The sequence below is a fragment of the Jaculus jaculus genome, chromosome 11, assembly GCF_020740685.1.
Source record: "Jaculus jaculus isolate mJacJac1 chromosome 11, mJacJac1.mat.Y.cur, whole genome shotgun sequence".
Lineage (NCBI taxonomy): Eukaryota > Metazoa > Chordata > Mammalia > Rodentia > Dipodidae > Jaculus > Jaculus jaculus.
This window is the reverse complement of record NC_059112.1, coordinates 8938371-8965133: the sequence shown is the minus strand read 5'-3', so window position 1 is coordinate 8965133 and position 26763 is coordinate 8938371. Positions and strand designations below refer to the sequence as shown.

Here is a 26763-nt window from a genome sequence, read left to right as displayed (position 1 = left end):
TCAGATGTTCTGACATTTTCCCACCCAGTGTATTTGCAAATTTGTTTGGTAAAATTTTTGATTAAAATTTCCTTTTTAAAAAAAATCCATGATTTTTTTTTTTATTTAAACAACATATTTTAAAGAATGTGTCTGTCTTTATTCTTTGTATAGCACGCAGAAAATTTAGATGTGTAGAGCTTTGGGAAAGAGGATAGATCAGTTTAGGGGATTGCTATGAAAAATTCATTAAAACAAATTCAACAAATGAGTAATCTCACAGAGAAAATAGACCATAAACTGCACAAATATTAAAAATAAATAAATAAAATCTGTGCTGGGGAGATGGCTTTGATTAAAAGTGCTTGTTCCACAAGTCTGATCATGGGGTACAGATTCCTAAACTTCATGTAAAGCTGGATGTATTTCCTGCAAGCCTATGGACAAGATGCACTGTGGAGCCAAGAGAATTCCAGAAGCTCATGGGCCAACTAGCCTGGGGTACACACCAGTGCACAAGACAGAGCCTGTACCAAACAAAGTGGACTGCTAGAACCAACTTCAAGGTTGTTCTGTGACCTTTCCATTCGTGTGTGCCATGGCATGTGTACACTTATACACACACAGAAAGACACACACACATACACACACACACACACACACACACACACACACACACACACACTAATTAAACTAATTTCCGCCCAGGTTCTGAGGTTTGTAAACATTCAATGATAGGACCGTAGCAGTCATTTTGTATTACAGAGTATGTAGCTTGAATAAAAGATATTGGTAAATAATCATCAAGCAAAATGAACTGTGTTCACTAACGTAAGAATAAAATGCCGAATTAGTGTTAGAAATCTTTAAGACTACTTCCTTGGTACTATGTTCATCAGTTTATCATTGCTGTTCTGCTAACTGGACTGAGGGAATGTTTGAGGCAGCAGCAGTGAAGTGTGTAATCTGGAACCCGACTCCTGTCCCCGCTTCTGCCCTCAAGTAGCCCTGGGGAGAAAGCAGCCATCCCCTTAGGAGGCCAAGTGCTACTCCCTGGTGGCGTTTTCTTGGGCCCTGGCTGGCACACATCATGTGTTTCTTAACCCTGCTTGTACAAGCCAAGCCACGGTGACCTCTCTGGATTCCTCCCTCGCAGCTTCCAAGTCCCCACGTCAGGTTTTATGGGTTTGGTGGTACTTGTTGATTTGACTTTCTTTTTTTTCTTCTTTTTACATTTTTTGTTATAGCAAACTATCATTTGCTCCTTGTTAAAGTTAACCTCGCGTCTTAGGAGAGGCCTGCCCGTGGGCTCTGGGATGTCCCCAGCACGTTTCCCACTGGCCTCGCGGCCACCAGCGCCTGTAGCCCTGGCTGTGTGGGTGTCGGTCAGCTCCATGAGGCGGGGACCGCGGGTCAGGTGGCTCTCTCCTGGAATCCCAGTGCCCGTCACCGCAGTGACACTGGTGCACTGGACTTCCTCACACAGAGCTGGGCAGGCTGACACACACCTCTTTAAGCCATGCACTCGTTTATTATAAACACATTCCCGCCCAGGATCGTCAGCTTAACTTACACTGCGTCATTGCTTTCGGGGTGCAGCATCTAAACCCAGCATACGAGCGTTCTGACCCAACAAGGAGGGGTGGCGGATGGCAGCATGATGTCAAACAGAAGGGAAAGGACGTCCCCGTGGAATCAACCTGGAAGTGGGAAGCTGGTTTGACCTATTAGCTGCTTAGGAGCCAGTCAGAATAGCAATCAGTAATATCAACAAATAAAATGCTTGGACAATACTGAGTTTAGCTGAACGGGAGTCTGTGTTTTTATCCTATGTCTAGAGGGAAAAGATGAGAATTAATTCTTTGCTGTAAAAGTAATGAGTGAGTCACAGTTATTTGGAAATGCTGTGTTAACAGCTGTGGGTAGGGTGAAGATGCCCGCCTCTATGCAGCTCCCACCACAGCCACTTTACTAGAGTTCTGGAGACTGCATGGCAGGCTCAGAAGACACGGGAGCCAGAGGGCTCCGAGCAGTGGGCCGCGCGGCAGACTCTGTGGGGAGACGCAGGGTAGAGCTTGTCTCTGGAAAAATTGATGGAGCTTTATCCTGGCCGGATAACCGCTGCTGTTGCCACTATCCTATTGAGGACTGCTGGGCCGCCATCTGCCTCCCTGTGCTCCTGAATCCTCACAAGATGTCAAGGCTTGCATCTGTTGGATGTACCTGGGTGAGGTGCCTAGAGGAATTTCTTTGCAAGGGTAGTTGGAAAAATCATTTTATGTGCATTCTGTGTGTACAAATTCCTATGAGCTCAGGATCACTCAAACATGGAAACTAAGGTGTGGGATTGCCACTCTTCTTTAAGAATTAGTTAGTATTGTTTGTTTATTTTCTAATTTGACTGAATTTGATTTATCTTATTCTAAGATGCAAAAGTAGGGATTATTTAACTTTTCGCACCTTCCTAATGATAAGCTAGGTAGTATTTGACAAGGCTGTACCAAAGAAGGCAGTCCCTTGGTGGACTGATACACCTTCATCACAGAACTAAGGCATAGCGCTTGACTTTTAGTAAGAAGAAAAATGAGACCATAAAAGTGTGATCCAAAGAAGGTTAGCTTGAAAAATTATTGCATTAAGGAGATTATTGTCACAGAAAAAAAAAAAGTGGAAGCACTTAATGACTTTGCAGCAATAGTGACTGGGAAATAAATAAATGATAATTAAATTATTAGATAAGTAAAAATTTGGTGTGCTTACTCTTTTAGAAATGCAACCAGAATACATTTAACATATAATATATAGGATATATATATATATAGTTTAGCTTAGGGAAATTAACAGTTACATATATGCTATAATATCATATAAAATGGAAAATAAGTGTCTATTACTTGGAAATTTCCCTGTTAGTCTTTTACTTCTCCTTTTGCCCCCTCTCTCATCTAATGAACCTTGCTTATTATTATTTTTTCTGTAGGCAAACTATTCCTATTTTTTTTACTTCATTTACGTAGACTCATTCCATGCTTAGTTTTCTGTCTAGATTCTGTAACTTAGGAAATTCAGTCGGTTCTGACATACTGCTTACTTTTAGTTTGCCCTTATAGATGTACTGTAAGTTCTGTTATATTAATGTCATAATTTATGTTTAATTTCTTTCCAATTTTGGGCTATTATCAATAAGGATTTTACAAATTTTCTAACCTTTTTTTTTTTTTCCTTTCTGGTTATATGTTCCCATCCAGAGTCAATAGATATATTATTTTATAAACAAATGCCAAACATTTTTTTCCAAATACTTGAAAAACTTTATACTCCTGTTAGCAGTATATGAGAATTTGAATTTTTCCCAATCCTTACAAACATTATTGTGATTAATCTTTAATTTTAATTTTGTGGTTTTGGTGGGTATAAAATATTCTTGTAATCCTTTACCTTCTTAACTACTAATAATGATAATCATCACTTCATATAACTAGTGATCTTTCATTTATTTTTCCCCAAAGTATGTACTTGTGTGATTTTCCACTTTATAACATTTTCTGTCATACTCTTGCTGATTATCATATATGTTTGATATATTCACGAGTCCTGTTTCTCCCTATGCTGTGACTTGCATATACATTTCTTAACTCTTCATCTCGGTACATACGTTGCATTCACACATCTGTGTATGCATGCTTGTAAGTGGGTGGACATGTGTCTGGGAGCACATGAGCATGTATGAGCATGTATGAGCATATGTGTAGGCCAGATGGCAACATCTGGTTCATCCTGGGAAACACCACCCACCTCTTTTTGAGTCAGGCTCTCCCATTGTCTGGGAGCTCACCAAGGCCACACAGACTGGCAGTGAGCTCGAGGTTCTGCCTGAACTGCCTCCCCAGCCCTACAGTCACAGGCACAGACACTAAACCTGGGCTCTCACGTGGCTTCTGGGGATCAAACTTATTCTCACGCATGCAAGGCAAGCACCTTACTGACTGAGCTTTCTCCCAGCCTCATGACGTTATATTTTAATGTGGTCAAAATTCTAATTTGGAAAAAAAAAATCTATTTTCCATTTTATGGTTGGTTGGATTTTTTTTTCAGTGCTAGCCACTTAATTTTCTCTTCCTTGGGGTATAAAGACGTCTTGTGTGTTGTTTTAGAGTCCCATTGGCTCTGGACTCCATGTCTGAGCCCGTAAACCACCTTGAATTCAGTTTTGAACATGAAGCTAGATGTGGATTGAGATTCATTTTCTTAAAAACAAAATACTGACATGTGAGGATTTCTCCGGAATTGGATTTTTCTTTGCTCATCAGTGACTTGGCACTTTGGTCCCAAGCAAATAAGTGCTTGATTTTATGTCTGGGGATAAGTGGAATACAGATCTGCTTATCACCCAGTTAGAACTACGAACTTCAGTGGAAGGTGCAGACGAACAAGAGCTTTTCCCCGCTTCTGAGTCACCTTTGCGTCTCTTGCAGGAGAGATTCGAGTAGCCTTCGTGCTGTACAACAACCTGGGTGCTTACCTGTCCACGGAGAACGCCAGCATGAAGCTGGGCACTGAAGCTCTGGCCACAAACCACTCCGTCATCGTCAATTCCCCTGTCATCACAGCAGCCATAAACAAGGAGTTCAGTAACAAAGTTTATCTGGCCGACCCGGTGGTATTTACTGTTAAACATATCAAGGTAGGAAAAGGCAGGTTAACTTTATCTTTTAGTGTTAGGATGAATATTACATATGTTAGTTTTCTTTCATTATTTTTCTAACATTTTACATATAGAAATTCAGAGATGTACTTAGGATTGTTTCAGAAATATGCAGATTACATTTGTTCTTGCTAATAAAACAAAAACGGTCATCCCTGTGAGACAATAAGTTAAATTTTTGAAATTACAACATTTTTACTGTCTGCACGTAGTCTGTAAGAACAAATTGCATGCACAGAATACGCAACACAGAGTTTTGTAAGAGAGCTTGTAGAATACTAGATGGAATTGAACACGACTTCATAAGTGGTTAAGTAGTTACAGCGCCGTGTGGGGACGCATTGTGTGCACGTGTCTAAACGAAGACTCCAGTTCTAAATTCCAGGAAGATCTCTCTGGACAATCCTGTAGCCATTGTGCCAAGCAAGTAGGTTCTCTACTTTGAAATGCAAGTTAATTGGTAGGATTCGTAAATATTGCAACTGGCATCCTTCAATAAAAATACTTTAGAGAAACTGTAAGTTCTCCTCCAATCGGGTGCAGCAAACACTGGGCATTCAAGTTTTGCTTAGAGTTAATGTGTCCCACTTAGTAGGAGAAGATGGGAACACGCCTCCCTAAGATTAGAACTGGGTACATGTGTGTATGTTGTGCGAAGAAGATACCAACCTAATTTATGCAGTCAGAAAAAGTTGTTACCTTTACTGATCTTTTTCTTTTCCTCACGGTAGCAGTCAGAAGAAAATTTCAACCCTAACTGTTCCTTCTGGAGCTACTCCAAGCGCACGATGACGGGTTATTGGTCAACACAGGGCTGCCGGCTCCTGACGACGAACAAGACGCACACCAGCTGCTCCTGCAACCACCTGACCAACTTTGCAGTGCTCATGGCGCACGTGGAGGTGAAGGTAAGAGGCGCGGCATGATGAAGGCGCTGCCGTGTCCAGCCAAGTTGCTCGGGGTGAATGCCCCGGCTGAATGAGTTCGCCTCAAGCCCATAGTTTTCTACGTTCATAGTAATTCCGCCCGGGGAAGCTTTGGCATTCACTCCGTGTGTCCTAGCGGATCGCTCAACAAGTATCTTTTCCTATTGTCAGTAGACTTCATACAATTGAAATTTTCTAAATACATTTACCCTGCCTTCTCTGCCTTCATTTTATGCAAATAAATGGCAGACCATAGCTTCACAAACAGGGTAAGATTAAATATTGCCAAACGGAGTGTTGGCAAAGCAACTCACAGTATACAGTATATGGTGAGAGAATTGGGCAAACTCTCACATAATGGGGACGGGGTTGCCCATCCATGAAGACACAATGCTGAGGGAAGAGTCAGGTGATAGGCAGCTGTCAGTCACTCCGCTGTTTGGTTTGCATCAGTTTCCCCCAGAGTGACCAACCTTCATGTCTACTGAGGAAGCCAGCTGTGGGTTAGCCAAAGAAGGAACTGCTCACTAGGTCTTAGGGTATCAACCCAAGTAGGAAAGCCATGATGAAATAAAGAAGCTAGGGAAGGGAAGAATACCCTGGGGCAGGAAATACAATTAGAGTGACTGAGGAGGCAGAGATCCTGGTTTTTCTGCCCTGGAATGTGAGCAGTGTGCGCCACCCCCCGCCCCAGCAGTGCATTCTACCCACTCAAAAGTATCAGGTCCAGATGAGGGCTGTTTTCTCAGGGTATAAGAGGATACCTGTGCTTTGAGTCTGCCAGCAATTAAACAGTTGCTAGCTCTCTGAACAGTAGTGGTACTGGCTTAACTTACACCTTACATAGGTGACACTGAGTGCTGATGTTAGTAGAGGTGGAAACTATTGAACTAGCTATAATGTTGTGGTTATTTCAGTATTGTGGTCAGGGCAGTCTATAGCCTAAGCAAGAGCTGTCATGTCAGGCATGAAGTGAGTTTATATTTCAGATAGAGTTACTGTATAAAAAATACACGAGCGGGCTGGAGAGATGGCTTAGCGGTTAAGCGCTTGCCTGTGAAGCCTAAGGACCCCGGTTCGAGGCTCGGTTCCCCAGGTGCCACTTTAGCCAGATGCACAAGGGGGCGCACGCGTCTGGAGTTTGTTTGCAGTGGCTGGAGGCCCTGATGCGCCCACTCTCTCTCTCTCTCTCTCTCCCTCTTTCTCTGTCTGTTGCTCTCAAATAAATAAACAAAAATATTAAAAAAAAAAAATACACGAGCAAGCCAGAGAGGTAGCCTAGGAATTAAGGCACTTGCCTGCAAAGCCAAAGAACCCAGGTTTGATTCCCCAGGACCCACTTAAACCCAGATGCACAAGGTGCCATATGCATCTGTAGTTCATTTGCAGCTGCTAGAGCCCCTGGCTCACCCATACTTTTTCTTTCTTATTCTTTCTGCATCTCTCAAATAAAATTTTAAAAATGTTTAAAAAAATACAAAAGGCTTATTACCTTGGTAACCCAGTCTGAATGATGAGTTAGAAACTACACTTTACATATCCGTGACATCTCATCTCCAAATAATAGTAAAAGTAGAGAAAAATATTCTTGTTGATCTGATTTTAAAAAACGAAGAGTGGCCAGAGTTTTGTCTGCCTTACATCACTGATGGAAGCCATTGCTCTCACAGTTTGCTTTGGCTTGGATTTTGAAAGCTGATTCAGCCAATCCCAGAGGAAGGCCACATCTATGTCACGGTAACAGAATGAAAAACAAGATTACCTTAACTGTGTCAGCACAGTTCAGATTTTGGTCTACAAAGGAATCAACCCCAGTTTTGTCAAAGCATCGCACGCTCAAGCAGGCGGAGTGCAGGGAGATTGGTTGACCCTGACAGAAGTGACACTGGAAAGTGTGCATGAGATTCTCGGAGTGCACGTCTCAGCCAGCCTAGGGAAGAAACTCAGAAAAATGGATCGACGTTGAGGCAGCTAGAAAATATCATTATCCCTGCTGTTCATTGCATCTCTAACTCTCAGAAATCCATTATATAAGAACCATAGCTGTGACCGCTATTGTGTGTCAACAAGGGATAAAATAAATGGAAGTCAATATTTTCGTTTAGCAATCCGTCACACACTATGCATGACATGAACAAATGTCTTGTATCAGTCTTTGGTAACTGCCTTAGTTGGTCTCATTTGGATACCACAATGTGAGTTTGTCACTTTTGTGATCAAGAGACAACAGAAAATTTGGAGACCGGTCACCACTTGAAATCTAAAGTGAAATATCTGAACAAAATTTGCATTAGACTAATGCCTAAAATAGAACACTAATTTATGCATACACAATGGGAAATGGAGCAGCCAGTAGGAACGGCTATATTTATATCTGCTGGTTGTCACTTTCATGATCTACCAAAATATCTATGAAGGAAACAGAATTATATTGAATAATGTTGCTGGACAAATTTGGAAAGTAAGAAAAGAAGAATTGGGAGAATAATCTTAATAGCTACTGATATCAAAGCAAGCTTTCATAGATACTCAGGCTCCAGAGATCAAGTCAGGGCTCGGATTTATTCTCATAAAGCAATTTTGACAGTCTTTTACAATGTAACTCGGCTCCACCTGACTCAGTCTTCAAAGGTTCCTAACTGCAGGCAGAGCATGATCTCAAATCCCGCCAGCGTCTCTTCACTGCCCTTCCTCCCATTTGCTTGGCCTGAGCCTTTGCAAGGTCACCCCAGGTATGTGCTGGAGACACCAGCTTTTCCGTTTCCATCTTCTCAAGCTTCCTCACAGCCTTGGCTTTATATCATGTGACCTTCTCCTTTGCCTCAGGGATTTTATACTTTATCTTGGAAGAGTTGTATCAAGACATTGTGGAACTAAGCATAAACAAACAAACAAAAGAGAGAGAGAAGGAATGCTTGCAACATATTAACTCAAATTAACAATGAAAATTAAATAGGAATACTGAAGTTTTCCTGTTATCACTCATAATTTATAAAGAAAAAGGTAGTGAACAACAGTTAGTTGTTTTGTTTTCCGAATTTTAAAGTTTTCCTAACTTGATTTTACGCTAAATCCTTACTTTAGTACCAAAAAAATAAATAAAGTAGCATGAGTAACCATTTGTCAGTGACCTTGCCCTTAACTCTCAAAACTAGATGGTAGAAAATAATATACATATGTTTGAAATTAGATTTTCTAATTACCTATTCCTGAATTTATTCTTTTTTTCTTTAAAGTATATGAACACATATACATATGTGCATGTACCACACACACACACACACACACACACACACACACACACACTCACACACATGTGCAAATAAATAACAAAAGGTTTTAGGATGAATAATTCTGATGAAAGAATTTTTTGTGTGATTCAAAGCCACAAAACCAACTGCTATGAGTCATTTTCTCTACAAATTATACTAACCTCCAAGTAGTCTTGTAGTAGACTACTTGTAGTTTTCAAGAATTGCTCCCATAAAACCCAAGATGGAACACAGCTGGCTGACTACTTTCTAATTCTCTCCACTTCTATTGTCTAAGAAAATCCTAGTCCCCTTGTTCAGACACAAAAGTCATGATTATACAAACCTAGGTACTCTCATTTTCTGTAATACAGAGCTAGTATTTTTAGTAAATGAATACTTTCCATTAAGCTTAAAAATGAAAAAAAAGTTTATAAAGCCAGCCTAATTTAGAATAGTGATTACTAGAGTTTAGGAAGGGTAGGAACTAAATGCAATCAGTTTCAAACTAATTGAATTGACATTTTGATTGTGGTTTTGTAGATAAGAAGACAAATACTTCAAAGAGTGTCTTGTCATTTACATTCCTAGCTCTTTCCTCTGTCTCAGTTGTAATTCTTCAGGATTTAGTAAAATAAAATAGTCCGTCTAGTCTTCTACACTCAACTTGACATTGAGATTTATTATCTTTCAAAGGTTTCATTTCAAAAGGTTTAAAATGTTTGAAGTTTTTGACTTAGTATATTTGGTTGATTAGTATATTTAGTTCATCTCCCCCCATTGGCATTAATCTGTTGCTTAAAACATATGCATTCTATTCCGAATATAGTATTAATTGAGTCAAGGCAATAACAATTTGGAAATTTTAAATTTCACACCATGTTCTCTGTAGATCCAATATTTGGAAAGCTAGAACTTTTCTCAGCTAGAGGAAAGTAGTAGATAATACTTTGATACTTTGAGATGTATGCACATGTGGGATTTTTTTATTTGACATAAAGAACATTTTCATTTTATATTCCAAAAAAGTTATTTTAGGAATTTAGTAAATTTGTTGCATTAGTAAAATATAAAATATTTAGTGTATGGTACTGAACATGGTACAGTTGATTTCCAAAGCTATGATTATATTTTGTCCACTTTGTATTTTATCTCTGGTATAGTGAAATTAAGGTGAAATACAGATAAAAATATAATTTAAGTATAGTACTTTAGTGTGTTTAAGGCCAAGAACACCAGATAAGAATATTTTACCAAATATGAAATGTTTCATGAAAGCAAAATGTTTTGAGAAATGCAAAATTTTGGTTTATTATCTTGAATACTAACTTTTCCCCCAAATGAATCTCTTAGAACCAGGTGTTATGTTTGGATTTTTTTTTTTTTTCTCATTAAACAGCTTTTGGGATTTTTTACACATAGATTTGTTAAAATTTTGAATTATTTGATACTAGTCTGCTGTATTATCAACCTCTATTTTCTTATCTCTCAGAGCAGGGACAAGCGAAGTGGCTAGGAAGCAAGGTTGTGTATCCATAGGCCAGGTCACAGTGGACATAACAAATGACAGAAAATTCCCCTGGCCTGTGTTGGATATGCAGGGACCCAGTCTTGATACTAGCACAGGTAGAAGTTGGAATGTTTTTAGTTCATCCACTGTCTGTTCCTCAAATCATTTTACACTGTGTTTGTAAAAGAAGATTAAGATCTAATTGGTACTATAGCTAATCAGCAAAATAAGTGCAGTTATTGTGGAAGATACTTTGTAACCTCAGAGACCCTAACTGAACCTTGAGTGGTCAGGGAAGACACCCAAAAGTGTGGTCCCATGAAACAGTTCTTGGTCCCACACAACCCAGAGAAGAACAGTTGGGTATTCCTGCCTTAAAGAAGTGACATGACTTCAAAGAACATTTTATTTAAACAAACTGAGATGGTTGAGTTGTTTTATGAAGTAAGGCTTAGTTTTTACAATGCATCTTTTTAGCAGATTGTGTAATTTTAAATATCAGCGACATACCTTTATTACTTTCCCTACCTATATTATAGCAGAATTTTCAACGATACCGGGGGAGAGTGAGTTTGGATCTTGACACTAACAACGTTAAAATTTTGCATCTTCTGTGGTAAATAAGCACAGCACAAATAGGAGCTAGAGATGCCCCTGCAATGCCAGAGCAAAAAAGCTCTAAATGAAAGTAACAAAGTGTGTGGAGGTGACGGGGGAAGAGAGTGACCGAGGACTTCCAGTGTCAGAAATGCCCCAGATGTCGCAGGATCAGTGAGAATCAGAAGGGCCAGGCTTCCTTCAGTGTCTGCATCGGTTTAATTATCCCACAGCCTCAAAGTTAAGACATCACACTTTATTACTTTTCAATTTGAAATTCAATGAAAGAGGAATGAGAACGGATTTCTAATCCTACAAGTAATTGGCTCTTGTTATTAGGCAAATCTTCCCAAACTTTTCTCACTACTAATTGGTTCAATGAAACAAACACTTTTTTTTTTTTTTAACATCTTCTTGGGATATTTTTTGAGATTAACAAACATCTACAAAAACCATGTTGAGAATTATTATGTTTACTGAAAAGTATAACTTATTAATTTGGAGTGCATTTAACTATCCTCAAAGCTTTTGATCCTTAAAGAAGTTAACTACTATGGCCAACGTGTTTAGTTGAGTTTTTAATTAAAAACAAAACAAACCAAAAAACCCTTAATATCGTTATGTTCAAGTCAGCTTTCACAGTAAGAGGGAAATTTGACCAGCACATTGTTGCCTTGGTTTCAGAAGTGACAGGTTAATGTTTTTCTCTAGGAAATTATCAACTAGTATATTTAAAGCAAGACTTTATTGTAAGTACGTATGCCTTCCAAAACATCACAGTGTGGGGTGTGTGGACAGTATGGCGTTTCCCACTAACAGTACCACGAAATCTAAGTGTAATTATAAATGAATATTAGGAATTCATAACCTTTTCCTGTTGACTTGGATTTTTATTTTGCAACTGAAGATTTTACTTATTTATTTTATTTTTATTTATTTGAGAGTGAGAGGGAAAGAGAGAGAGAGAGAGAGACAGAAAGAGGCAGATAGAGAAACTGGGTATTCCAGGGCCTTCAAGCCCTGCAAAACAAATTCCAGGTGCATGTGCCATCTTGTGCATCTGGCTTTTGGGATCCTAGGGAATCAAACCTGTGTCTTTTGAAAGCCTTGCAGGCAAGCACCTTAAATGCTAAGCCAGCCCAAGGAGATTATTTTTTCAATAAAAGTATTTTTTTAATTTTTTAAATATAGTGGTTCTACTCAATTTGCCCACAGTTAATGCAACCAAGCAGCCAAGCAAAACAAAGAAACAGCAAGAAACTCTTCTTTTTGATTTAATAATAGACTTGATTCTCTCTCTCTCTCTCTTCTTTTTTATTTTTATTTATTTATTTATTTTTTTTTGTTTAAGGTATAGTCTCACTCTGGTCCAGGCTGACCTGGAATTAACTATATAGTCTCAGGGTGGCCTTGAACTCATAGTGATCCTCCTACCTCTGCCTCCTGAATGCTGGGATTAAAGGCGTGCGCCACCTCAACCAGCTCAATTCTCTTTTTGGTAAGAACTTAGCTGAGGTGTTTTTTAACTGTACCTTATTTGTTCCGCACCACAACATTTCACATGTAGATAGTTCACTGACTGTTTGTTTATTTTCTTTTCCCCTGGCCTATTTCATTCTACTGAGTCTGGTAAATAAAATGATGACACTAGAAAAGTAGAAGACCCCAGGGAACTGAGTGTGTGTGTTGGAATAGCTGGTCGCACAGCTTTCTAAGGTAGGCAGTCAGGAGAACTTGTGCAAATAAGGCTTTAAAAACAATTGAGTAAAATATATCTGACTTAAACCACATCGCCTACTTGTTATGAACAGCTCCAGAGACTGTCAGTTTCCTCTGCACGCCATTACAGTGAAAACATTACTGTTTTAAAGAGCCAATGTGGGCTACTTGGTGATTGAAATACTGTCTTCATAGAAAGTACTGTTTTAAAATTATTATGATCTCCACTTCCTCTAAGCCTGGGCGATAATCGTCCTATAGATTTTTATCTGGAAGACCCCAGGTCTACATAAAATATAAGAAATTTGTTTGTGGGGTGGAATAAAGAAAGCTTAATAACTATTTCTTTTATTTTATCTGATATTTCTATAGCTGGGGCTGGAGAGATGGTTCAGTGGTTAAAAGCTCTTGCTTGAGGGCTGGAGAGATGGCTTAGCAGTTAAGCGCTTGCCTTTGAAGCCTAAGGACCCCGGTTCGAGGCTCGGTTCCCCAGGACCCACATTAGCCAGATGCACAAATGCACACGTCTAGAGGTCGTTTGCAGTGGTTGGAGGCCCTGGTATGCCCATTCTCTCTCTCTTTCCCTCTTGCTCTCTGCCTCTTTCTCTCTCTCAAATAAATAAATAAAATACATTAAAAAAAAAAAAAAAAGAATTGAGCTTGCAAACTTGAGTCCCCAGTAGGCAGAATCCCGGTGGGAGAAGGTGTGTGGCGGGTAAATCTTCAATCCAACCGCACTAGGTGTGCAGAGAACAGTTTGCGCTCTGGCTGTTCCTCTTGCTGTCTGTTGGTATTTGCTGGTGCTGGCCTCTCTCCCTCCCTCTCTGTTGTGATGCATTTTGGAGCGAGCCAGCTTCTCCTGCTATGATCCACTTCCCCTTGGGCTCTGTAAGCCTGAAATAAACTCTTCTCCCGTATGCCGCTTCTGACCAGGTGTTTGTTTAGCAACATGACAGTAGCCGTCACCTGTGCTGGTGGAAATGACTCTGCGGGAAACATAAAGCGACGACAATAAATCTATCTTTGTAACACACGTCTGGTACTTCTTAAGCCTCATCTTACATTTTCCCAAGGTTCACAGTCCCTAGCCTACTCTACTGTCAAACTTCTTTCGAAGGCACCGTGCATTCCACTGGGGCTGGGGATTGAACCTGGGGCCCTGTCCTAGGCAGGCACTCCCCCAGTGAGCAACATCTCCGGCCCCTTTACTTTGTGTTTGGAGGCTCAGTTGTCCAGGGTGGCGGTGAACTCATGCTGCCCCGTGCATCTCGGACTTGTGATTCTCCCCTGTTAGCTGAGAAGCTGGGACTACAGGCCTGCGCCGCCAGCCTGGCTTATGAGGCGCTTTCAAAAGGGGTGAACTTGGGGGTTTCTATGTAGTTGTCGGTAGAGCTCTTACCTACAGGGGAAGAGGCCCAGAAAATAATCCTGGCACTAGTTTTCTTTTCTTTGTTGAAGTGTGTGTGTGTGTGTGTAGGGGAATTCTCTTCAAACACAGAAGTTATGCAAGTTATGCATTTTTATCTGTGAATCGGGAAATTTGCTAAAATATTCCCAGTAAACATGGTCATAACAAAACTTAAGGAAGCTACAACATTTTTACACATGAAATCCAGGCTCTTCCCACTTCTAAGAGATTTCTGTAAAGTTGGTCATAAAAGGTTTTTATAAGAAAGTATTTGTGTCTTCCTTTTAGATTTAGTAAAGTTGCTAAGAGTACTAAGTATTGGTTACATTTTAGAATGACCACGTTTTGATAGAGCCCACTGGAAACAGTACTGACAAACCAAAAATATATGTTAAGTAACTGTACACTTGCATGTTATTACCATGGAATAGTAGCCATCAGTAGTATGCCCATTAGTAGTAAGGGCAATAATGTGGAAAAATAATAATATTCAAAAATATTTGTTTCTGTCGTAACCTGTAATTTCTTTTAATTGCTCTTCTCTTATTAGATATTTACGTGTTTTGGTGATAATTATTATTGGATATTTTTTAAATGTTAAAGATGTTTTTAAAAAGTTAAGTAAATAATAAAAATGTAGCTATAGCCTGTAATTCATGAAATAACTATAACACATTTTTTTTGTCTTTTCCATTCTCTTAGTTTTTTAAAAATTTATTTTATTTTATTTTTATTTATGCATTTGAGGGAGGGAGAGAGAGAAAGAGGCAGATAGAGAATGGCACTCAGGGCCTCAAGCCACTGCAAATGAACTCCAGGTGCATGCCCTCCCTTGTACATCTGGCTTACTTGAGTTCTGGGGAGTTGAACTTGGGTCTGTTGGCTTTGCAGGCAAATGCCTTAATGGCTAAGCCATCTCTCCAGCACCCTTTTCTAATTGTTTCTTTCTTTCTTTTCTTTTTATTTTATTTATTTATTTATTTATTTTTTGAGGTAGGGTCTCACTCCAGCCCAGGCTGACCTGGAATTCACTATGGAGTCTCAGGGTAGCCTCGAACTCATAACAATCCTCCCACCTCTGCCTCCAGAGTGCTGGGATTAAAGGTGCGCACTACCATACCTGGCTCCCTTCTCTAATGTTTTACGAAGGTAAGATTGAATGCAGTCAAAAGTCAAATTCCGGCTGGAGAGATGGCTTAGTGGTTAAGGCACGTGACTTCAAAGCCAATGGATCCATGTTTGATTCCCCAGGACCCACATAAGCTAGATGCACATGGTGGCACAGGCTTCTGGAGCCTTTTTGCAGTGTGCAGAGACTGGAGACCCCAGTCTGCCCATCCTGTCCCCGCCTCTAGTAAATAGATAAATCAGGAAGAAAGAACTGTAAAATTCACTTGTGCTCTCATGTAGGCACATTATGTTGAAGCCTTAAGTCCCTCCAAGGTGACAACATAAAGCTACATAATGGTTCCATTAAAATATTTGAAAAGCATGGGGTCCTTCTGGTTTTCCTTGATGGCTCTACACAGCAGCTTTTGAGAATCATGCCTACCTCTCCAAAACTGCCCATGCGCTTTCCTTTTACGGCTGGACTTGGTAGAGCTGCTGCCCGTTTTGTATGACACGCTTTCGTCTGTGAGCCCACCGCAGGTCTGACCACGTCCACAGCATCCGTGGTTTATATGCACTGCTCAGCAACCAGAATACTAACAAGTGTGAACGCACTACCAGGAAGAGCAAGTCTCTTTAATTTTACCTTCTGCCATTGAGGCTGCGTGTCTAGCAAGTGACCATTTTAGTAAAGGAGTGAGAAATCTGCACTTAACTTGACTGCTCTTTTAATGCCAACATTTCCAGGAAAAAGCCTAAATTTCAAAAGATGATTTTTTATCTCTTAAACTGTTTCTGCTTCAGAACTTTAGAACAGTTGGGAGGAGTCATTCCTTCATTTTCCATTTCCATGTAGCTTCTTTAGAAATCATCCAGAAATTTGGGAGAATCATCATGTGCATTTCTGTTTTATTGTAAAATTTTTCTTAATTCTCAATTGCTGGGTATTTGGAAATGAGAGAGAGAGAGAGAGAGAGAGAGAGAGAGAGAGAGAGAGAGAGAGAGAGAGAGAGAGATCTGTCCCACACTTTGAGAATACAAATGTACAAATAGCTGGTATTTTCAACATCTTTGGAAGACTAGTTTCAGTGGTCACCTTCTTGCAGACAGGCATCTCAGGAGCCCCTCTCCATCCATCTCCAAACTGGCAGAGTCCCATTCAGTGTTCCCGCACATTTGGAGGGAACTGAAAAGTGCCTCCAAGCTTTTACTATGGACCCTCACCATCACAGGTGAGCAAGTCACTTTGCATTGTATCATTACTATGTGAACTTCTATAGAACATTCAGTCTGTAAGAGCCATTTTGTAAAAAGAAAAAAAAAAGACAATGACTGAATGGAGTTGTCTAAAACATACTTTATGCAATGGCCACCTAACCAGATAGACAGTAAAATAAATTTATAGAAGTTATTACATCTCTCATATCTTACATGTTTTTTATAGAAATCAACATGATTTAACACTACCCAATATACAATAAAAATGTGATCATTAATAAGTCTGAAAAGAAATCACCCTAACACTGTGGAGAACAGGCACACTTCCTCCCCTCTGATTTGTGTGTGTGTGTGCCTGTGTGGTAAATTTCTGGCATTTTGGAATGTTTGGACATGTGTTTGGGTGCACGTGCATATATACAGGCATGTGGAACTCTGAGGCTGCCATTAGGTGTCTCTGACTATTACTTTCCCACTTCTTTTGTAACCAGATTACCTGCTGAACGCAGAGCTAACTGACTGGGCTAGGCAAGCTAAATAGCCAGGCCCAGGAATGCCCCACACCCCCAGCACTGTGATCACAGGCTTAGATGCTGGCATTCAAAGTCACCAAGCCCTTTACTGACCGAGCCATCTCATCCGCTGTCGCCCCACTCCAAGCTGCACCCTCTGCACCAGGAGATAAACTGTCCCAGATGTATGGAAAGACTCAAGGGACCGACACGTCAAAGAGTAAAGACTCTTGTGGCAAGCCCAGCTCATTCAAGGGCCCCTATTTTCCACAGAGTTAATGTCTTATGTGAGGACAGCTTTCTGATGTGATTTTTAAAAAATTTTTAAAATTGGTCTACAAATACTTGGATGTTGCTTATAAGATCTGAGGCATTCAATGTCAGTAGAGCCATTGACATAATATAGCCCTCTGTCTTATGCCTAGTTAAATGTTTTTTTTTTTTTAAATTTATTTATTTGTGTGTGTGTGTGTGTGTGTGTGTGTGTGTGTGTTGCCCCAAGATCTGTTGCAAAGGAGCACAAGACATTTGCACCATTGTTTGGATCTGGCTCATGTGTGTGGTTTAGGAATTGAACCCCTGGGTGACAGGCTTTGCAAACAAGTGCTCCAACAAGTGAGCAGTCTACCCACCCAAGTTCACTTTACATTTTTGCAGAGTACACATGTTTGGGTTTCTCCTTTACCTGGTTCTTATGCTCTTTTGTACTACCTCAAAGTAGCAGAATTACTTAAACTTATTTTTTTTAATTTTTTTTATTATTCTTATTCATTTATTTGAGAGCAACAGAGAGAGAGAGAAAGAGGCAGAGAAAGAGAGAGAGAATGGGCGCACCAGGGCCTCCAGCCACTGCAAACGAACTCCAGACACGTGTGCCCCCTTGTGCATCTGGCTAACATGGGTCCTGGGGAATCGAGCCTCGAACCGGGGTCCTTAGGCTTCACAGGCAAGCGCTTCACTGCTAAGCCATCTCTCCAGCCCCTGCTTAGGCTTCTTGTGCAGTTCTGTCAGGTGAGCTTTGGTGCTATGCCATCTCATTTTCATAATTGAATTATCAAGAATCACTCAAAATACTCACCACGTGACACTAACGGAGCACAATCTTGATGCGGAACAAGACAGGGAACTGACACGGGAGCTCAGAGAAGCTGGGGACCCACGCGTGCTTAGCCGGCATGTGGCCTCACCTCACTGGGGAGACTCAGCAAGGCTTGGCTCTGCTGAGGGACTGAGAGCACGAGTCAGGGTCTCCTCCTCCAACTGACAAGGGAAACCCTGCGCGAGCCACTGAAGAGGACGGGGAAAGAATCACTGGCCATCCAGCACGGGAAACTGGCTCGCATCCGTTTTCCGTGCTGCCACAGAATTTCATGCATCTCACTCTGCTGCTCCTCACATGTCTCGTCTGAGGCTGGTCATGTGTCTGAGAGTCATACCACCAGGGTGGCAGCAGGTCACCTGCTGTGGTCATGTCTCTGCAGCTGCTGGAGGACGATTGAGGGGCAAGAGCTCACAGCATGGTGCTCCCGTTTCTCCATCTGCGCAGTGGACAGCTGTATGGTACTTCAGCAACATTTTAAAGCATAAACATGAGTACCTAATAAGGAAATGAGCTCTGCCAGGAAAAATCTGACATTTTGAACCGCTGTTACCTCTTATCATTAGTCATTTTATGTATATCAGAAATGCTAAGGATGGGCTGGATAGATGACTCAGCAGTTAAGCGCTTGCCTGTGACGCCTAAGGCCCCTGGTTTGAGGCTCGATTCTCCAGGACCCACATTAGCCAGATGCACAAGGGGCACACCCATCTGGACTTCGTTTGCAGTGGCTGGAGGCCCTGGCGCGCCCATTCTCTCTCTCTGTCTCTTTCTCTTTGTCCATCGCTTTTAAATAAAGAAAGAAAGAAAGGCATGCTAAGGATGAAAGATCCACTATTTTATTTTCATTCCTTTAGCCATACTCCACGTACTAGTATTTTTCCCCCTCATTTACAGCTGAGTCATTGACTGTCAGTTACTCTACTTAATTCTGATTTTTTTTCACTAGTTTTTTCTCTTTCTCCTTCTTTATGGCTATTGTAGCTGTGCTTTACTAAATATAGTGATTTGTTTTTTAAACTCACATCAAGGAAACCTCATATATGGCCTAGGGAGATGGCTCAGCAGTTAAGAGCACGTGCTGCTTAAGCATGAGGGCCTGGGGGGGCCGGACACCACTCAAGATCAACACTAGCCAGCACCAAGTCTCTGGAGTTTCACTTCTGCCCCTCCAGCTAGGCTACTCATAGTCCTGGAAAACTTCATCAGGGCTGGCGACTCTCCTTAGCAGCCGTCTTGTGGTCCTGGTTTCTCCACTGGTTCCCCACTGCAACCCATGGTCCATCCTAAATGCTCTATAGGGTCTCCATGCAGGCACCCACCAAACCTGCTTCACACTGCCCATGGCCATTTTCAAAACACAAGACCATGTTGCAAACTCAATGACCCTCTCTTTCCTGCATTTCTTAAACTCCACAGTACCAAGTAGGGTGCCAATTTGTTAATCCAGGGGGGAATAAAGCAGACTTTGAAGGACAGGACACTCCTTCAGCATTCAGACTCCTTCAAAAAGAGTCTGTATTGATTCTGTCATTTTAATGCAGGGCAGCTGGCCCAATCTCAATACTGTAATCTCTCAATTTCAGCTGAATGGGCAGCAGTTTCACTGAAAGATTTCATTTTTTGTGTGTCATTTCTCTCTGTTCACACCAGTCCATCTCAATGCAAAGCAACCTGTGCAAGTTCTCAGGACACAGGCATAACAGCAAGCCTCTCACATAAACTACTTCTATCCTAGTGCAGGCAAAGCTCTTTCTCACCTCATAAGCCAAACCTCATAGTTCATAGTTCTTACTGCATTCAGGTCTTTCAACTCTGACCAGAATAGTCCATCAAGCTGTATTTACTGCAAGGCATCTCTTAGGCCAAGGTTTCAATTCCTTCCAAATTCCTCTTGAAAATCAGCTCCATAAGGCCAAAGCTACACCGTGGGGTGTCTAGCAGCAATCCCACTCTTCTGGTACCAACTATTTTGTTATATTCTCAAATTGTTATATTCTCAATATTGTCAAATTCTCATTGCTGGCAGCAATTGCCTGAACAAAAACAGCTTGTGGGGAAAACTGGCTATAACGCCCATGAGTCCGCTCCCAACAACACTGCCTCCAGGAGGTGTTAATTCCCAAATCTCTGTCAGCTTGGAATCCAGCATTCAGAGCTCTTAAGTTTATGGGGGACGCCTGAATCAAACTGTTATGGAGGAGACCCCCAGAGAAGACCACATGGACACCAAGTACTAAGGAAGGAATTTTTATTACCACCCGTCAACAACATCTGGGACTCGGGAGCTTGAATGCACTACCAGGCTGTACATCAGGGCTCCTTTTATGGCACAGCTTAGTTTAACAGCTCAGAAGCTCACTAATCATAATCTTACAAAACCAAGAGTTAATTTCAGTTGATTTTAGAAAAAATAGAAACTTTTCCAGAACCTCCCTCCCCTGCATTTTCCTCTCCTGCAACTGCAAGCAAGCATCAGTTAATGCAAAAGCTAAAGACTGCATTTGGCAATAGTGAGACAGACATCTTGGCTGCTGTGGCCTGTTGTGTTAAAGCAAGCCAAGCACGAAGTTCAAGGGCAGGTGAGAACGTATCCTGAGGCACCAGCTAAGCTGGGCTTCCTTGTGTAAGTTCACAACATGGAGTCACGTATGTCCTTCTCCAGTTCAGGCCCTTGGCACAAAACCACCACCCATGACATCATAAAATAAATATCTGCATGATTGCATAAAATCATATTAGAAATATTATAGGTATCTCAGTACAAAAGCAATTCAAAAATAATTGGGTTGCATTCGCATGGTGAAAATAAAGTACATTAATAATTACTCTTATGTAATTCAAAGTAAGTATAGGATGATCTAGGAAACTCAACTATCAGGGCTCGAGAGATGGCTTAGCAGTTCAAGTGCTTGCCTGTAAAGCCAAAGGACCTAGGTTCACCCATGTAAGTCAGATGCACAAGGTGGTACGTGCAGTGGTTTGAGGCCCTAGCATGTCCATTCTCTCCCCCTCTCTCTCTCTCTTTCTCTGCTCCTCTCTCTCCAATAAATAAATAAATTAAAGAATTTAAAATTAGGGCTGGAGAGATGGCTTAGTGGTTAAGTGCTTGCCTGTGAAGCCTAAGGACCCCGGTTTGAGGCTCGGTTCCCCAGGTCCCACGTTAGCCAGATGCACAAGGGGGCGCACGCGTCTGGAGTTCGTTTGCAGAGGCTGGAAGCCCTGGAGCGCCCATTCTCTCTCTCTCCCTCTATCTGTCTTTCTCCCTGTGTCTGTCGCTCTCAAATAAATTAAAAAAAAAATTAAAAAAAAAGAATTTAAAATTAAAAAAGAAGAAAACTCAGCTCTCTAAAAAGTTATTTATTGTTTTGTTTTTCAAGGTAGGGTCTCACTCTAGCCCAGGCTGATGTGGAATTCACCACTAGGTAGCCTCTGGGTGGCCTCGAACTCACAGAGATCCTCCTACATCTGCCTCCCAACTATTGGGATTAAAGGCGTGCACCATTATGCCAGGCTTTCAAGTTATTTTTTCAAGAAGGAAAAATATAGGGATCAAAGTTAATTCATGCACTTTAATACTCATTTAGTAGTACTTAGGCAGTTGTAGTGAAAGGTATTTTAAAATCCATCTCATTCTCAACTTGCTTTTTGAATCATAAAGTTAGTAATTTCAAGATATCCACAAAAATGCTACTGTTGTCCAGATTTAATTTTATAGTCATGAAGGCAGACTTGCTTCCATGTTTCATGAACTGGGACTTGCTTTCCAAGAACGCCCATGTGTGTGGACATATTTCAGTTTTACAGTCAGAGAATCTTTCATAAGATAGATTGCTGTTACCATGTTTCCCACCCCCTCGTTTACCATAGTATGAGGTTGGAGCAGTTCTTGAGCTGCCCATGGCAACAGGAGGTAGCAGGTTGTATGAGGTCAACATGAAAGAAAATCAGAAACTTAGGCCTTACAGACTATTTTACAGGAGAGAATCATTGAATTTTCTAGAACTACTTCTTGATGGATAATTCTATCACTCTCCTCTGATATTTTCTTTCTCATCTCCCCATACTTTCCTAGGAAGATAGTGTCTATGAAGTACTTTGTTAGTTTATTTCTTCTTTTTAAAGTTTTGTAAGTGTTCTTTGCAATAAATTATATCGATTTATGTTCCTGAAAATAAGTTTTAAATGTAAACTTCTGTTTGTTTCTTGGATTTTTATGTCATAAAGGAGAATATATGTATTAAATTATATCCTGTTTATTATTTAAAAGTCATAAATAGGGACAAAAATAGAATTCAGGTTTTAAAGTTGAAATATGTTGCACAATAAACGTTACTTGGTGTTTATATACTGCTAGGGCAAATAGCATTAATAATAGAAAAGAAATTAGAAATATTATGAAGTGAAATGAGATAATTCATTAGCTAGAATGATGTTTGGTGTCTGCAGCTGAAATAACAATATTTATTATTGTTATGTTTACTATTATTATAATCCATTATCATTCATAGAAACTTTAATTATTTAAATAGCTTGTGCTGTTACACAGCAAAACACTCACAATGTGTTCTACTGTCAAGGCAAGCCTGGCTTTCTAACTCCATGTATATGTGTGCACGTATGTGAACATTCATTATGCATCGCAGCAACCCCCAGGCTGGCACACTTCACTTGCATCTGCCCGGTGCCTGTGACGCTCTCAGAGGTCCTGATCTTGCAGCGGTGCTTCTTACACTCTGTCCCCTTTAAGGAGACGCGAAAGCAATAAGGATGCAGTGGAAATGGAGCTGCACTTGGAACGTTGTTCCCCCCCAGGGCTGGTACTAGGTGGAATAACACATCACCATGGTCCTGGTCAGGGGTATAAGCCACAGGACCCGGTCAGCTGAATCATTACCCGAAGTGCCAGATGGCCCACGCCATACTGTACAGATACCCTGTGATATTTGGTACATGGATTGCATGTGTTTTGACTTAGCTGTATTTTCAACAGAAGATGGGCTTATCAGATATACATCTATTATTAGTCAGAGAACATCCTTAGTTTTTTTTTTTTTCATGGCTCAGTTTAGTGACAAATTTAAGTGAAATCTGCATACTCCGTGAGAGATGCTACAGTTCTTTGACATTTTTTCCTACATGTTTATACTGTCTGGGAGTTTAACATTTCTGGATAACTTTAGATATTTTAATGTAGCAAACTTGTAAGACTCTAGGTGTAATGTTCAGTTTTGCTTGTATGTCTGTTTGCTTGCTTGAGACAGGATCTTGCTATGCAGCCCAGGCTAGCCTCATGAGAATTGTCCTACCTTTGGTCTGGGATAACAGGTGTGCATTACTATGCCCAGCTTCTTTAACTTTTGCTTAAAGTTTGCTTGTAATTATATTTATATTCATTTATTTATTTGAGAGAGAGATAAAGAGGCAGAGAGAGAATGGGCATTCCAGGGCCTTTAGTCATTGCAAATAAACTCCAGATGCATGTGCCACCTTGTGTATCTGGCTTATATGGGTCCTGGGGAATCATACCTGGGTAAGCAGGCACGCACCTGAACTTCTAAGCCATTTTTCTAGCCCTCAAAGTTTTATTTCATTATATTGAGATAGGCTCTCACTATATTCCCCAGGATGGCCTCAAATTTCTGAAGTCAATTAGTCCTCTTGATCAGCCTCGTAAGTAGCTGGGACAATACACCAAACTTTTCAAGGGGTATTTTGAGAAACAAATAGTCTTAAGGACTGTGAAATGGGGATTTTGATAAAACAGATGATTCAGAATCCCAAGCCATTGTAGAAGAAAATCTAATTTGAAGAGAGATTTTAGTGGGATATGGTGGTGCACATCTATAATCATGGCACCCCAAAAGGATATTGAGTTCATAATTCGGCTATCTAAAAACACTAAATATATAAATAAAGAAATATGAATTTATCCAATGAACACATTAATGGTAAATCTAGTATCCATTTTTTGTGAGTTGGTGTACTGCAATCATCAATTGGCTGATTGTTTTGGTGCTTAATTTCTAGTGAGGTCACAGAAAATAAGAAAAGATACAAATAATATTGTGTCCATAGGTACTACCAACTATGTATATCAGGGAAAAGAAAGGAGGAAAGGTATTGTAAATTCAGATAGAGTAATTGGGAAAAGCTCTCTGAGATGGGTACAATTGAATGTATAAGTAGCGTGGAGAACAGCAGAGTCATTCAGATTTCTTTTGGAAAAGAACTCGGACCACAGAAGTATCAGAATCCAAGGTATTGGGACTAGAGTGCCCCTGATAATTCACGTAACGGAGCAGGTCAGCAGAGATGGAATGACTGTAATGAGGAAAGGAGGAAGTCATCGGGGCCAGTTTTTTGTTTTTTGTAACATTATGTAGAACTTTATATGGATTTGTTTTTTATGGTCCTTTAAATAAAACCCACTGTGGGCTTTGATGTCTCTCTCTCTCTCTCTCTCTCTCTCTCTCTCTCTCTCTCTCTCTCTCTCTCACACACACACACACACACACACACACACACGTGTTTTTGCTATGTGGTCAGTTGGACTTGAGTTTGTGTTCTTTCTGCCTCCACATCTTCATTACTGAGATGACACGTGTTTCCACCCCTCCCTGGTTGCTATACCTCATTTTAACCTCTCTTGTCTGCAGCCCAGAAAGGGGATTAGGGTCAAAGGATGAAGAACAATTAGGAAGATATTAGTTGGATATCCGCAGTCAAGTTAGCACAGCTGAGGTGATGGTAAACTGGCAGATTCAGAAGGTAGAAATCTGCTGATGGATTAATCCCCTGGTGGATTAGCTGTGCTTTGTGTAAGAAATAGAAGAAGCAGGATAACTGTTAACTTGTAAATTTGATATCAGAACATTTCAAAGAAAAATGGAGTTCCTATTTAGTTAAAGGAAGGGGACGTGGGTGGTGGGCATGAGGAAGTTTGAGGACTGGGCAGAGGACGTAGCTGGGAATATGTGTGTTGGAAGTGGAGTGCCCCCCTCTTAAATAGTCAAGTGGAGACTGAATACAGCTGGTGCTTCCAGGCCTTTGGTCTAAGAAGAGAGGGAAATAACGTTCCAAATAAAAGCAGAAACCTTCAACTCCACACTAAAACCGACTTAGAATACACCCTCTTAGGCTTAGGGAATATTTAGGAAGTTGGGCAGGACAGGAAGAATGTAAGAAACACAGAACAGGAGGCCATCCTCTGAGACATCGTGCCCCCAAAAGGGAACCAGAAACCAGCTGGTGTATACATGACCCCACAGTGATTGCTGATACTCAGACTGAGAAGGACTTTCAGAAATGGGGTTGATGGAGAGAGTGGAAATGGAAAGATGACCAATTTACAGTATCTCCACATATTAATGTTCTGAATAAGAGTTATAAATAAATAAACACGGGACTGGAGAGATGTCTCAACAGTTAAGGCACTTGTCTGCAAAACCTAACAACCCGGGTCCCAGTGCCCACATAAAGGCATATGCTCAAAGAACATTTTCAGTGCCAGGAGACCCTGGCACACCCATTCTGTCTGTCTGTTGCTGTCTGTCTCTCTGTGCTTGCAAATAAATGTGTAATTAATTAATTAACTAAAGGTAACACATAGGAAATAAAGTTAAAATAATGAAATGTTTATAAAGCATTTTTGTGTCATGCACATATTATAAGGTTTTATATATATATATGTGTATATATATATATATATATATTTCTTGTTTTCAAATATATAATGGTATGCAAGTGTTGTTACAGATATGTGAATTATATAGTGTTCAAATGGAACTTGTGAAGAGTGGAATGCTGATTCCATTTTCACATTTTGACAGCTATACCTAGTTTTATTTGATTAGCCATTCTCTTGAATGGAGATTAGTTTTTCTTTAAGCCTCCTGAAGTTCTTATGGAAGACTCTTCTAAGAAGGCATTTAAACTTTCACCTCTTACAATTAAGTGTCCATGGTCCTTTTCTGTTTTATCATATTGATGATTTTTAAATTGACTTGTATCAAACATATGTTGTATCCCAGTATCATGTTGATGTTTTCCAAGCTAACAAAAGCTAATCATTAGGCTCATATGTTCTGTGTTTGAGTTTAATGCACATTTGTAAGTCTTGTTTTGAAGCAACACTGGTATTCTCTCAATAACTCTGTGTGGGGCTTTTGAAGGCACCAAGTAAATACATTCAGAATAATGCAACTAGCCAGGCAAACAAAGGTGGGGGGTTTAGTTTCTTCTTTTATTTTATTTTTTCTCTTTAGTGCTTTAGGTCTTTCAGATACATTTGATAAGGTATTACTGCTGTCATTTTCCCACTATGGAGACTGCCGTGCGGAATGCTGATGCTTAACCCTCCAGCACAGCGTCTTTGCTCTGAGTCAAAGACGGGAGTCGATGGCTCTCTGCTCGGGGAACCAGGCCGCACTAACCATTCTCCACGACCAAATCACAGGAGCAATTTAAACCATACGCAGCCCAGCACTGCTTCAGTAGAATCCCCCAGGGGAACCAAGCATTTAAAACAAAATTGCATTTAGTTCTCATTCATGATTTGTGCTCTTTCCGAGAAATCCAATCGAGAGTTATGCAGGGATATTTAAAACCTGTTTCACAGACTGTTCTAGGGAGGTCTCCATGAAATAACAACTGGGCAGCCATGTCTGACAGGAGGGAACAAATGTAATGATTCAGAGTGTGACAAACAGATCACTTCTGAGAGCCTC

The 26763-nt window shown here is 40.5% G+C and overlaps 1 protein-coding gene across 14 annotated transcripts in view; it reads left to right on the top strand.

Annotated features, from left to right (window-relative positions):
* The window catches only part of Adgrl3 (adhesion G protein-coupled receptor L3), a 482809-nt gene that overhangs the window by 328256 nt on the left and 127790 nt on the right, over window positions 1-26763 (top strand). For all 14 annotated transcript variants that reach the window (XM_045130208.1, XM_045130203.1, XM_045130202.1 and 11 more), the window contains 2 exons: window positions 4455-4663; window positions 5416-5592. In XM_045130208.1, the coding sequence (XP_044986143.1) occupies window positions 4455-4663; window positions 5416-5592 (386 nt within the window). The remainder of the gene's footprint in view (window positions 1-4454; window positions 4664-5415; window positions 5593-26763) is intronic.